This window comes from Cajanus cajan, chromosome 8 (assembly GCF_000230855.2).
Source record: "Cajanus cajan strain Asha chromosome 8, NIPB_CcT2T_4, whole genome shotgun sequence".
Lineage (NCBI taxonomy): Eukaryota > Viridiplantae > Streptophyta > Magnoliopsida > Fabales > Fabaceae > Cajanus > Cajanus cajan.
In genome coordinates, this window is record NC_138524.1 from 10,710,686 (window position 1) to 10,725,633 (window position 14,948).

General features: G+C 28.7%; 1 protein-coding gene across 5 annotated transcripts; it reads left to right on the forward strand.

Annotated features, from left to right (window-relative positions):
* Positions 1–5,482: 5,482 nt before the first annotated feature.
* LOC109788966 (BEL1-like homeodomain protein 1) lies at positions 5,483–10,919 on the forward strand. 5 transcript variants are annotated; one of them, XM_029269360.2, is made up of 7 exons: positions 5,483–6,062; positions 6,175–6,249; positions 6,342–7,295; positions 8,422–8,795; positions 9,006–9,066; positions 9,754–10,427; positions 10,560–10,919. In XM_029269360.2, the coding sequence occupies exons 3-7, from the start codon at positions 6,393–6,395 to the stop codon at positions 10,618–10,620; spliced, it is 2,073 nt and encodes a 690-aa protein (XP_029125193.1). In that variant the 5' UTR covers positions 5,483–6,062; positions 6,175–6,249; positions 6,342–6,392; the 3' UTR covers positions 10,621–10,919. The 5 variants fall into 5 exon arrangements, with proteins under 5 accessions (XP_029125193.1, XP_029125192.1, XP_029125191.1 ...); XM_029269359.2 differs by having other exon boundaries at positions 6,345–7,295; XM_029269358.2 differs by having other exon boundaries at positions 5,483–5,824.
* The last annotated feature ends 4,029 nt before the right edge of the window (positions 10,920–14,948 follow it).

A 14,948-nucleotide genomic window follows, 5' to 3' on the forward strand; every position in this document is an offset into this window, starting at 1 on the left:
AAATTCAAAAAAGACAAAATATTATGGAGGCTAAAATAAAAATAAACATACCATAAAGATTGAAATAGAATAGCAATGATCAAAATAAAATAAAATAATTAATTTTTCTCAATACATTTAAATAAATAACTTTATAAAAACCAAAAAAAAATTAATTTTAGAGAAAAATATTTAAACCAAATTATAATTATCTAGTCAATTATTTTATTTTGTTTTTTCATTATATAAAATAGAGAATTAGTAATTAAATTTAATGACGATTACTTTCTCATCGCTAATATTAGATATATGTTGTAAATTTTAATAATTTTTTATTATTCCTTATTTGTTTTGCGAAAAGCCAAAAATTCATCTCTAGTCAAGTGAGCTAGAGAGATACTTAGGACATAACACTAAAAAAAGGAAAAAATTCACATAGTTATATAAAAAACTATTTGGAAAACTTAGGACTTACGAGATGTTGGATTAATAAGATAAGATAAATATATAGATTCATTATCGATTTTTGATATAAGTGTTATTAAATATTTTTTTTTAGAACTGTTATTTAAAAAAATTGTTGTGATCCTTACAATAATTAGTCACGATCACAAGCAAAAGAACAATAAATTAATGGTTCTTACTCAGTCGAAATTTATGAGCTCCTTAATAAGACCCCAATCACTCTTCAAACGGAGAGAATGAATTTGGAGTCTTTTTTATTTTTATTTTTTTTAGTAGTTCAGGAAAAATAACCTTCTGATAACGTGTTAATATACAATTATTTTTCTATGTCTTAATAGACCTATATTGACATATGTTTATTGAAGTCCACATTATCTTATTTAGTAGTTTATAATAGTTTCATTTTGCTATTGACTATATAAAATAATTGTCTCACTTTTTCTTTTTCTTCACTTTTCAAAGTTGATCTTAGTTCTTCTTCCTCTTCTTATTTATTTTCAAACCAAGGCTCCTCAATCATAATCAAGTGTCATGTTTGCAAGTGGAAGCTCAAGGGTTCTCAACCACCCCTTTTAACTCCTCACTCTTTCAATGCTTTATAAAATTTCTCCATAAATGCATCGCATGAAACCTATGCATGTGGAGCACTTGACATTACCTCTTGCATGCTTGGAATAAAGTTGTACACAAAATGGTGTATATATATAAATATATATATATAGTAATCCAAAATAATCAACTAAAAAATATATAAGCTTAGGTTGTTGAACAAGCAACAAACTACGCCAACGACATCTGAGTAACTCAAAAGATCATCAACACCATGTATACTCTTGCTCATGCCTATCCTAGTTCTACTCCCATATCAAGTATGATTATTACAATTCAACTACATAGAAACTTGTATAGGTAAACAAGTATTCAAAAGAATCAACATAATCAATATAAAAGTAGAAACTATACTACCAACACAAACAACTTAATATACTTCAACATATCATTAACCTGCGACTTCTCCATGAAATACAACATATGTAACTCAACTAGAACAACACAACAACAACATAACAATGCAACTCTTCACAATTCAACATAGCATGTGATAACATAAAAGATCAACCCATCTCATGCACAATTTTTTAAGGATAAGTATTGTGTCACTACATGACAATTTTTGTTGTGGTGATACTATGGCCATCACATTAGATGATGTGAGATCTTTAACACATCTCCTCACGTCAAGGACTAGACATTTTAAGAGTGAAGTTTGCAAAATTAAACATTTGCAAGTGGTCCAATAACAACCCTATAGCAAATGACTCAATATGCCCAACAACACTCATTATGACAAGCTTTGGTATTATATGGAAAAAGTAGTTTGGAGCTTAACTCAACCTTACAAAACTTGTTTATAAGGTGATGATTGTTCCTCACTTATATAAACTAGTATGACCATCTAACTAAAAGATGTGAGATCTCCAACAAATTTCAACAAATTAAAGTTATAAATCAATCTCATTTGCAAAAAACAAAATGAATAGTGTGTTCATCATCCATATCTTTGCTTCATTGAAAAAATATGCTCCACTTAGAAAAAATGAACAACAACAATGCTTTAGGATCAAGGAAGAAGGATGTGAATGACTGACACCAAGAAATGAGGAGCCTTCAACTCCCAAAGGTCGAGGTTAAAAAAGGAAAAGTAATTAACTTTTCACCTCCCTAATTCAAAATTTACCTAAAAATAAAATTAAATTTTGTATTAAAGTCCTTGTTGAGTTGGAAATGATTTTTCATCTAATTAAGTAACAAGTCACATCATTGATTATATGATACATACTATCCCAACAAATAAGTTTTATAGAAAGAGTTAATATTTCTATCACGATAAAGGTTAATTTATATGACAAAAATCACATTTAAAGATTAATGTTCCATATCTTTTTTAATTCAAAAGCTATTTATAATTGTTCCTCACAAAATTGAGGATCAAAAATATACTTGCCTTCTAAATAATGATATAAATTTGTCGCCATTTAGACAATAATGACATTGATATTTTCCTATGAATTTTATATTAAAAGTAACAATAATATATATAATACTACATTATTTACGCCTATGGTCTATATATCGTTACAACTATTATAGTAGCATAAAAAGAAAAGAGAAACGTGATTCTGGTTTGAATTAATTATCGAAATAACCACAGACACAGACTTGACCAGATTTATTTATTTGGAAAGCGGAGGGGAATTAAAAAACAACAACAAAGCGACTGGACCAGTTTTAGTTAAAATCAATTAAATTTTTAAATAGCTTTTAGATAATATTAAATTACACTGATGCGTTCATTTTAATGAATCAATTATTCTTAAATTATTTTTAAAAGAAAATATGACTGCTGTAATATTATGAAGATTAATATTTCTTATCTTTGTAATTAAATGATCCCAATCACATGTTATTCTAATTAAATTAATTTATAGGTGTGGGAATTAATTAAGGAAAAGGAAATTAACACAGTAAAAGAAATTTAAGATACAGTTTAAATTTGTTAGAATAGTGGATTAAGCCTAACTCAACCCTACAAAACCAGCTTGTAAGGTGAGGGTTGCTTTCTACTTATATATTATTCAATTGCCTAATCTCTAGTCGATGTGGGACTTGGATCTCACGTCCAGCATTATTGAGCTTGATACGTGAATAAATGATGGGTGACCCTTTTTAATGATCTAGGATTGGCGGGACTTGGGTTTTTTCTCAATACACCCCCTCATGCCTGTGAGGCATGCATCAATGGTAGGTGGCCCATTTTTAAAGTGGATCTAAATAGCTCTGATACCATGTTAGAATAGTGGATTAAGCCTAACTCAACCCTACAAAACCGGCTTGTAAGGTGAGAGTTGCTTTCCACTTATATACTATTCAATAATTCTCAGACCTCTACATCCATTTTCACTTGGTTGATTAAACTATTCAAATAACACAGTGTATTCAAATCCACAAGATAATTAACTTGTTGGTGGATATTTTAGAGACCGACAAAGCAATTAAGCAAATGTGGCCCTAAACACGTCATAATTAATTGAAACCAACTTTTATTTTACCTTTCCTAGCAAAGATAAGAATTCATTGGTGGGTGTGATCTTTCATTAAGTGACATAGACATTTTGTGGGGACAATTTTGTAGTTCATATGTTTCTACAAATATTATTTTTCATCAAATATTTCTGTGGCACATGCTTAGTCCTTAGTGGTGTCTGTACATATATAGTGCATAACACGAGCATCATTAGTGGTTGTACACGGCTTCAGCTATTAATTCCACTATTCATACTAATCCATTAAATCAGAAATCAATTTACGAATTAATGTAAATTAAGTAGACTATTATTTTAATCGATAAGAAAGATTACTCAATTTAATAATATGAAATAGTCTTATATTAAAAATTAGAGTAAGATTTTGAGAAGAAAAAAAAGTCTGATTTTCTCGACTAATCTTTTAAATATTATTCTATTTAAATTTGCATTAATTTTACACAATTTTTCTTCTTAATTGTTTGTTCCTTTTAATCTACCATTCTATCTCTATCTTTAGATTGATTATCAATATTTTTTTTAATTATTATATAATTTATATATTTTAAATTTTTATTATATAAAAATATTTATCATGTTCAATGCACATGTTATAATATTATTAAAATTTACTCATATATTATAAAATAAAATACATGACTATATATTTAAAATTCCCATCCTCTCAACTAAACATTTTCTTTCTTCTATCATTTGAATGTGCATGTCATTCACTAAACAACTAGCCAACTATATATCTTCTCACTTAATCATCTACTTCTTTTAATATATTCTCTTTTATTTCCAACAATAAATAAAATTTCATCAGTGTTTAAATGAAGTTGTCAAAACTATTTATTATCTAATTTAATTATATATTAAAAAATACTTTTGAATAATGCATATATACTAGTTATATAAACTTGTTTTTTCATGTTCTTTTATTTTATTACGTGATTAAAAGTGAAAACACATTCCTGGCTATAGCCTGGTTACTATTTGTTACCTATTAGAGTTTAATTATGCTTTTTTTTTTTTTTAATCTTCTACGTCTCATTTCCTACCACAGAATAAAGAAAAAGGGAAAAAGAATATAGACTTAAAACTACGAATTTTATGAAGAAGAAAAAAGGGTTAATGGGAAAAGGAAAAGTTGCAGAGACCAAAGGAATGAGTTATCCTGAGGTTCGAACAGCCAAGGGTCAGATTTCGATCAAGATCAATCCCTTCTCTTGCTACTTGATTTCTTAAGTCTTCATATCTCATATTCCACTTTCCACATATATGTCTATATATATTCCCTATTTATTGAATTTAATCAACAAGAGCGTGATTCTGTCAATTAAGCTTCTTTTTTTGGTCAAGTGCGTGCGGAGAGATGGTGATTGTGTTTGGTTGATTAATATAATACAAGGTCAAGGAGTGGTTAATTTTATGTGGATCTATATTATACGTACAAGAGGAGTGCTAATTTTAATGCATACCAAACACCTAAATAAAATTGTGGAGGATATAAGATGCACAGAGGTATAGCTAACACAAGGCGTGAGACTCTACAACAAAAGGAGAAAATTACGCGCGACCTGTTTATTATAAATACACGTAATTAGGCAGAATGATTAATTAATTCGTGATGATTTTATATTTCGGATAACCATATTGGTGAATAGTATCCACTAATAACGTCTTTACTCCTAATTATATCTTTTTTTTAATCTATAAGATTCTAATTTTAAACTCTATTTAAGATGACTGAGTATTAATTGAATCAATAACTTGTTAGTTAATATATGATATTATTAATTAATTAATTTTTTAATGGAATATATAATACCTTATTTAAAGAAAACGAAATTGATGTTACTTGAATATAAATGAGAGTTGATAGAATTGGTTGATGATATTATTAGGAAGTATAAGACGGACCTCACACTTATAATTAAATTAATCTAACATGAATCACTCATCACTCATCCACCAGCTGTCTTTTGGAAATATCAGAAATTTATATAGAAAAAAATTTCACTGGGAGGAAATGCAGAGAATACTGAGACAGAAGAGGCAGCAAGCAAAGCAAAGTAGCAAACTCTCCCAACCCAATCCCCTTTGAAAGCAAAAGGGTGGCTAGCTTTTGCTCCCCATGCCCCGCGATGATGGACACTTTGTCTAGCTCGACAGCACCCTTTTAGCTACCACTCTTCTTCCCTCTTCCTCTTCCTCTTCCTCTTCCTCCTCTCACCTTCTTCCTCTTCCTTTATCAATCATTTATATCCAATCCTACCACACAATCAAATTTGGTTCGTTTTATTTCTCCATTTCGCAGCCCTGACATAATAGATTAGATTAGATAGATTATAGATACATGCCCCCTTTGTTACCATCTTTAATTTTCTACCTTTTTTTTATTCATTTTTCTTCCCTATAAGATCTTGTGTGAGTGTATTTTATATCTTTTTAATCTCCTCAACAACTCCCTCCCCAAATTATAAAGATTTACCTCTTTCTCTTTCTAGCTTGGCGGTGTTCATGTCCCATGTGTGTGCTTCAAGTTTTTTGTTTCCTTTTTTTTTTTTTTTTCTTTTGTAAAATTTAAAGTAATTCATCGGATTCATTAACTGAAACCAGTCTCTTTTGGCATGTTTTTAAGGATCTGGCGCATGTGAAAGCTCCAAATTAAGGTGCTCACTGTTGAGATCAAGACACGCAGAAAAGAAAAGAGAAGGTTTGATTTTGATTTGTCTCCGTGACCCGTTTTGCATAGACTTTTGAGAGAGAAAGAGTGAGTGTATTATGATACATCATATATCATTGTAGCAGGTTTTTCCCGTACGGATACAAAAAGAAGAGATTTTGTTTTTGACAGACATGGCGACGTACTTTCATGGCAGCACTTCAGAAATCCCGTCCTCCGCTGAAGGGTTGCAGACACTTTACCTTATGAATCCAAACTACGTACCCTACACTGACGCGTCGCAACACCCAACGCAAAACATGCTCCTCGTCAATTCCAACACTAGTAACACTCCCACCAACGCGCTCAACCTCGCTAACTTCTCCCACGCGCCGCCGCCACAATCTCCCAACAACCACCGTGAGCACCACCACCACCTAATTGGGGTTACCATTCCCTCGTCAAGCATCCTCGGATCAAACTCCGACCCCGCTCGGCCCTTGTGCTTAGGACAACATGAGTTATCCGGTGGATTCCATGGTGCTGCCGCCGCCGTTTCAACGGCGGCAACATCTCGTGCTCATCATAACTTATGGAGTTCCATGTTCGATCAATCTGCATCGAATATAATGTCAGCCACAGAAAACATCCCATCCAATATGGGATGTGTGACATCTGTCGCCGCCATTTCGACGCAGATTGGTTTTCATAGGCCTAATCAGTTATCACTGAGCCTCTCTTCACAACAAACACCTTATAGGTCTCTCTCCGGGGAGGTTCATGCCGTGTCTCCGGCGAGCCGCGGCGGCGACGATGTGCATAGTGTTGTTTTGGGTTCAAAGTATTTGAAATCCACGCAGGAGCTTCTTGATGAAGTTGTGAATGTGGGTAAGGGAATCTCCAAAGGGGAGGAATCTATGGAAGGGGCTAAGAAAGAGAAGATGAAGGGGAATATTGAATCCACTTCTGGGGTTGGTGATGGTTCGAGCTGTGGAGGAGAGAATAATAGTGGAGGCAAACAAGGAGGTGAACTCAGCACGGCACAGAGACAAGAGCTTCAGATGAAGAAGTCCAAGCTTGTGAGCATGCTCGATGAGGTATAGTATATGTTTGTAAATATACATGCACGTAATGATTAACTTTCCACTTATTGCTTTGGGATTTGGTATTGTTTTCCAAGAGTTTATGATTCGTGACACTCTACAAATGCATTGGTTTGGTTTGATCTTGTGGAAAGTAAAGTACTGCTGTACTTGAGATGTTATCGCTTCCTTGCGGTGAGGTGTGGTGTGTGGGTTATGTCACTTATTCATCACTGCGGGTTGCATTGATTCAGTACTTGAAAAAAAATAAAATTGTATGATTCAGCTTTTGAATGTGGGACTGAGGAAATAATAGAGAATGTGACATTGCAAGAGGGACTGTGAAATTGACAGGATTGTCACTCATTATTTGATCTTAGAGGAAAGGAAACTGGTAAGAAAAAAGTCACATTTGGTCTGGTGAATGTCAGGGAATAATTTGGGTTTGGGCCCATTTGGTTCAGTTCCCTGTTTATTTCTGGAAGTCTCAACCCATTATTGATGAGTTCCATTATTTATACAACAAATTTTCAGAATAATTTCTACAATGTTATTTTCTCTTCATCAATATTAATCATCTTATTTCATATCTCATTTTTATCATTCAAATACTTATGCATTAAAATTGTGTTGATACAATTTCTCATTGAGATTGGAAAATGATTAAAAAGTAAAAGTAAAAATACACGCATATACAGTCTCCTTCTTAACTCCCTCATTTATGAAGGGTAATTATATATTGACACTCACAATTTTTTTTTTCTATCTACCTGTCTATCACATTTTATTCCTATTAACCCGTCACTTTTTTCTACTATTTTTTTCTCTCTTTTTAAATGTAGTTTAGCATTTTGAGGTGTCTAAATCTTTTATTTCCTTTTATGGATTAATCACCACACAAAAACACTTTTTAACCCAGCACAGTCAATCAACTAACCATAGTAACACTACTATGTTGACCTAGTGATAAAATCGAGATAAATGCACACAGAATTATTGTCAATTTTCATTGTCTTCCATCCTAATCTTTTCTAAGTATCAAAGAAAAAAAAATCCACTAACTGAAGCAACCTACAAATATGTCACAAGCTACAGCAACTATTGTTATATTAATAAGTATTTTGTTGTGAACATTTGCAAGGTGGAGCAAAGGTACCGACAGTATCACCACCAAATGCAAGTTGTGATAACATCATTTGAGCAAGCAGCGGGAGTAGGGGCTGCAAAGTCTTACACAGCCCTTGCCTTGAAGACAATCTCAAAGCAATTTCGGTGTCTGAAAGATGCAATCTCATCACAAATCAAGACAACGAGCAAGAACATAGGTGAAGATGACTGCTTAGGAGTTAAGGTAGAAGGTTCGAGGCTTAGGTACGTTGATCATCATCTACGACAACAACATGCATTGCAGCAGCTAGGAATGATCCAACACAATGCTTGGAGACCCCAAAGAGGCTTGCCTGAACGCGCTGTTTCCGTTCTTCGTGCTTGGCTTTTTGAGCATTTCTTGCACCCGTAAGTAATAATATTTTATATATAGCAGTATTTATGGAGAACATTATTTGTATTTTCAAACTATATAAATCCTAGTATAGTAATATATTATTTGGCACTTTGTATTATTCACTGAAATTTAAATCATACGAAGTTAAGTAAGAAATGAGAAAGTCTGATTATAACATTTTTGTTTTTCACTCAATTTGAGTTTCTAATTATGGCCTGCAGCTATCCTAAGGACTCTGATAAGGTTATGCTTGCAAAACAAACTGGACTTACTCGGAGCCAGGTATATATTTCATTCCATATATACCTTAAAGGTGACACTAATATGTAAACTGAGCACTATGCTATATTTTTTGCACTTCAATTTGGAAGTACATTTTCGAATTGATCTCCTTTCATCATATATAATAAGTATTGTTTTAGATATTTTACAAAAACAAAAAATTAATAAATAGATGAAGAATAATGATTTTATAATAATTAATCCTATATTAAATTTTTTTTTATCAAAAACAATTCAACCCGACAATCAATTTTAAATAATATTATTAGAGGTATGAATAAAAAAATTTATTAATACCACATTGATTGACTATTTTAACATTTATTTTGTAATTTTTTTTTTAATTCTAATATGACATTTATTATGTGACTATAATAGTATTGATTTCTTCTCTTAAAATGAGAAATAGATAAGATAGTATATAGTAAAAAAATTATTAGATAATTCAAATTACTAAATGTCTATGACCCTAAGTATTCATACATGACATGAATTTAAATATTTTAATTTACAAAATAAATTAATAATATTTAATTACATGTGTTATATAGAAGAATTAGGAATCTAGTTGAGAATTACTTAATAATTTTTTGTCACGTAAATAGAGATCATGCACATGCGATGATTGAAGAGGATCTAATTATGAATGTCTATAGAAAGTTATGCATTGATAAGTTTATAATGCAGGTGTCTAATTGGTTCATAAATGCCCGAGTTCGGCTATGGAAACCAATGGTTGAAGAAATGTACATGGAAGAGGTGAAGCAAGAGCAGAATAATGGGTCTCAGGATAACAACACAAACAGATCAAAAGAATCAGAAGCTAATGCTGCACAAGAATCAAGTGCCATGAGACTTGACCAGAATAATATTCACCAATCAAACAAGGCAGAAAGCTTCAACAACCAAACCACTTCCCCAACAGAGATCTCCAATTCCAACATGCAAAGTCCAAACAAGCCTAGAAGCACTTCCGAAATGCAGAACTCTCCAGGTAGCATCGTGGACATGGAAATGAAGCCTCATCATGGAGAGACAAACACTAGAGAAGGAAACACAAAGTTGTTTGGCATTGAAAACCATCATTTTGGAGCATTTGGTATGGAAGACATTGGAAGGTTTCATCATGTCACTGAGCAACAACTGACTCCTAGGTTTCACGGAAACGGAGTTTCCCTCACTCTAGGACTTCCACACAGTGAGAACCTTTCTCTCTCAGGAACTCAGCATGGATTCCTCTCACAGAATATGCACTTGGGAATGAGAACCAATGAAAATGAGTTTTGTGGTGCCATCAACACTCCTCCTTCTTCTCATTCAGGCACAAGTTATGAGAGCATTGACATTCAAAACAGAAAGAGGTTCGCTGCACAGTTGTTGAGAGATTTCGTGGCCTGAGATTTGATGATTAACTAGCTAGCTAGCTAGGGTAATTAATGAAGATAACCCACGAAGGAATTGATTTTTTTTTTCTTCTTTTTCTGATGTTGCAGTCTACAAAACACAATAATGCAGTTCAGAGTGTTTCAACACACTAACTTAGCAGAAGAATAGCAACGGAAAGAAAAAAGGAAAGGAAAAAAATGGAGCACTGCTTGTGTTACGTGCATGTTTGGCATGGGAGGGGAAATAACTTGCTCCATGTATAAAGATGGAAACTGCTATAAGATTATATGAACTTTCAGGGAATTAATTCGGTTTTACATGTTCTGAATTAGTTTGATTAAATGATTCAAGTTGAGTTGGGGAAGGTATATTGTATATGGTATTGGAAAGTAGTTAGGTACATAAAGGAATTGAATGATTTGTTTGGATAGATCATATATATATATATATATTGGAGTTATGGCTTACTTTGTAAGATTAATTATTCCTGCATGTACTTTTTGTTTCCTGTACGTTGCATCTGCATTTGCAGTAACTACATGATACCGACGTAGGTGGGGTGCATGAAAGGCACGGGGAGGTACATAAATTTTGGATGCATGGGATTTAGATGAATTATTATGATACATACTTTTCATCACCTATTCTTTTTATAAGCTTTTGATATAACTACTATCGCATAGATGCAAAATATATATGTTTACATCAATTTTATGTATTTCTTTAATAATAATTTTGAGAAAACATTTTATGTCCTTTCAATTTTTAAGATGTATATATACAAAAAGAAGGACATCAATTACGTGAGAAATAAAAACAATATATGATATTATTAAATACGGTGTAATATTATTCATTTAACCATAACATAACACCTTTGGAAAATATATAGATTTTCTTATATAACTACGTGAAATAAATTTTTACACCATTTTTAAAGAGTAATTAAGTATACACATTAAATTTCTAAACCATTGTGATAACTTCAAATTATAAAAAATGATATTTTTATACCATTTGGTGCATATATATATATATATATATATATATATATATATATATATATATATATATATATATTGCTAATATTATATTATAATTGAGGAATTACAACAATGTATAAATTAAATTTAATGTTTGTTGATTTAAGTAGTGTAAAGTAATTTAACTTCCCTTAAGCAAGCTATTAACTCCAAGTCTTATAAATAACATAATTAAAGTGTTTAGAGATCTTCATATCCATCTTGAGCAAAATTATTCACATGACTCCATTTGGATTGGTTAGGATTCATGACATTCAACTATTAAATTAAGGTTTTACGAAGAAGAATATAATATTTGTTTCTTGCCTTAAAAGTACTATAATTCTACTGTTAAATTTATGTAATTTAAAACAATTTTATAAAACTAAGCGTGTATATTTCTAAGACTACTAAATAAACAGATCAAAACAGTGATATATATGACTTATTTTGGTATTACTGAGATATATACTAAAAGTCAATTTAAGTAATTGTTGTCTTATTGTTTACAAAAGTGAGTTACTTAATTAATTATCCTACTTAATTAGATTAGAAAGGGATAATGTTTTATAAACTGAAATTGTTTGATTATTAGATAACATTTTATGGTCCTAGTTTTGTAATGCTAGTAGACATTACAATCTGGTGATTATCTTTTATATAGATTACGTTAGATTTTGTTTAGGTGACTTTGTATTTTGTAATGGATTGGGATACCATTGTATTCCCTTTAATTTATTTTGCTTATAAAAAAAATGTTTTATAAACTGCGTTTTCAATTTTCAAAAACTATATTTGTTTAACAAGATTTTGAAGATTGCCGAAAAATAAAAGGAAAGATTTAGAAGAAAATAATGTCTCAACTCAAGATAGAGAAAATTGTTAAATTCGAGGAATATTTACACAAGTCTACTTATTAAATATTTAAAGACTCAAGATAGAGAAAAATTGTTAAATTCGAGGAATATTTACTTTTCACTACTCCGTCAAAATAAAATTTAAAAAAAAAAGAGAGCTAAGTTTTGAATTGCAAATTATATATATATATATATATATATATATATATATATATGTGTGTGTGTGTAGGGTATTAGTAACAACATCTGAAATATAAAATGACTATACATATTAAAATATAAATTAAATATTTTTTAAACAAAATAAAATACAAAGTATTCACAAATTAACAAAATATTGATTAAGGTCCAAGTGATTTTTTTATTGAGCTCCGGAAACAAATCACTAACTTTAACAATCTTAGTAAAAAAAAAAAAACTTTAACAATCTTATTACTTTCATTAATTTTTAATAGCTAGAGTAAAAAAAGTTAATTCAATAAATTATTTTCATTATGAGTTATTATATCTTACAATTAATATTAATACTGATTTACTGTTTGTTTGTAGTTAATAATAATGAATATACTCTTTGTTATTTTTTTATTCGAGAATTTAATCAAATTTAATTCTTAATAAAATCACTGATAAAATCAAATTTAATTCAAATTGTTAATATCAGTTATTCCATAATAATTTTAGCAACATTGTAGATGTGATCATTTTTTTTATAATTAATAATAATTACACAGTATTTATATTTTTTTATAATTTATTTTTTAATCAAATTCAATTTCTTGATTTTTGATTAATACAATAATTAATATATAATTACTAATTAATTTAAATTTTAAACTATTAGTTACTTAATACTAATTGGAACGATATTATATAATCTTTATTTGGTTATGTAAAAAATAATTGATTGAAAAATATATAAATAATAAATTATGATTTATGTGAGAAGACAAATAGAAAATAGAAGAAAAATAAGGAAAAAAAGAATTAAGGTGACTGAAAATATCTCAAGCTTTTTATTTTTTATTTTTTTTTTATTTTTTATCAATGTGTAATTCTTCTATAAAAAAAATAAAGTATTCTAATACTAATGTCTATATTTTCATATATTTGTTGTAAAAGGTTCATTTTTTTTGTGTGAAATGTATCGATACATTTGATTCAACGTTAATAGATTTTCTTTCCTTCATTCCTCCAACAAAATTAACTATTTTACGTTAACAAATAATTATAATTAATGTTTAGTACATTAAATAAAAAATAAAAAGTTACCATTATATCTTTTTATACAAATTATATAAACTTCTCGTTTTTCATTTATTAATATCAGTAAAACAAAACATCTAAAACTAAACAACAATAATAAAAATAATAATGAAAGAAGAAAATATATGTTTCATCTTTCTTGATAATGAATGTTGTGCAGGATAAGAATACAACAATACAGGGGTAAAAAAAATTGAGTACCTTCAAGTCGACATGAAAAATATATTAAAACCACACACATACATTGATAGAGATAATAATTGATATTCTTAACTTTTTTTTTTTAATTTTCAATTTGTCATCTTTTAGGTCTATATTTAAATTAAATTTTATTACTTTTTGAAAGATATTATTAAAAATTAAAAATTATTTTATAATTTTAATTTACTCATTATAAATTTAAATATAATTTATATACTTATAAGTATTTATTTACTATGAATCGTAAGAAAATAAATGATTTTTGTAATCATATTAAAATATTAGTAATTTTTGTGTGCTTATTTTTTTGAGGATGTACTTAAAAGAATTACGGAGTTAAACAAAAATTTACATCATCATTTTAAAAAGACAAAATTTAAATTTAGCATAACCTGTGTTTTAATATATTCTTTCAATGAAGATAATATATATATATATATATATATATATATATATATTCTTTTTTCTCAATAATTGATACTGATCATTTTTCTATGTGCAATTTTTTATTCTATAATAAGATTAGAAACTTTATTATTTGATATATTAAAGCGAAAGTTTAACTTTAATGTAAAATAAAATAAATTTATGAAAGTTAACATTTTATAGCTAAATTATATTTTTGTTGTTTGGCTTATTTTTTTATATATTTATTTTAGTTTTATTATTTAAAAAAATTATTTTAATTATTTTATCTTTTAAATTTAGATTAATTTATTTTTTTTAAATTCTTTTTTAATTGATTCAAAACTTAAAAATACTTTATTAAATTCACTTATATAAAAATATTTAAAAATATTTATTAAAATAAAAAATATTATATACATATTTAAAATTGAATTTAAAAAAAATATAATTTTATATTAATTTATAATTATTCATAAACATATTCTTCACATAAATTTCATTGTATTTATAATTTTTTATTCAAACATCAATTATATTTAATAATTTTTTATAAATAATATAATATTATAAATATCACGTTTTAAATTAATAAAAAAAAATTTAAAATTATGTTACATAATTGAATTACAATGAATATTTTAAAGATTAAATTGATCTAAATATAAAAGAAATTAAATAAGATATTTTAATAAATAAAAAAAAGGATAAATTTATTTATTTATAATAAAGCAAAATTATTTTCATT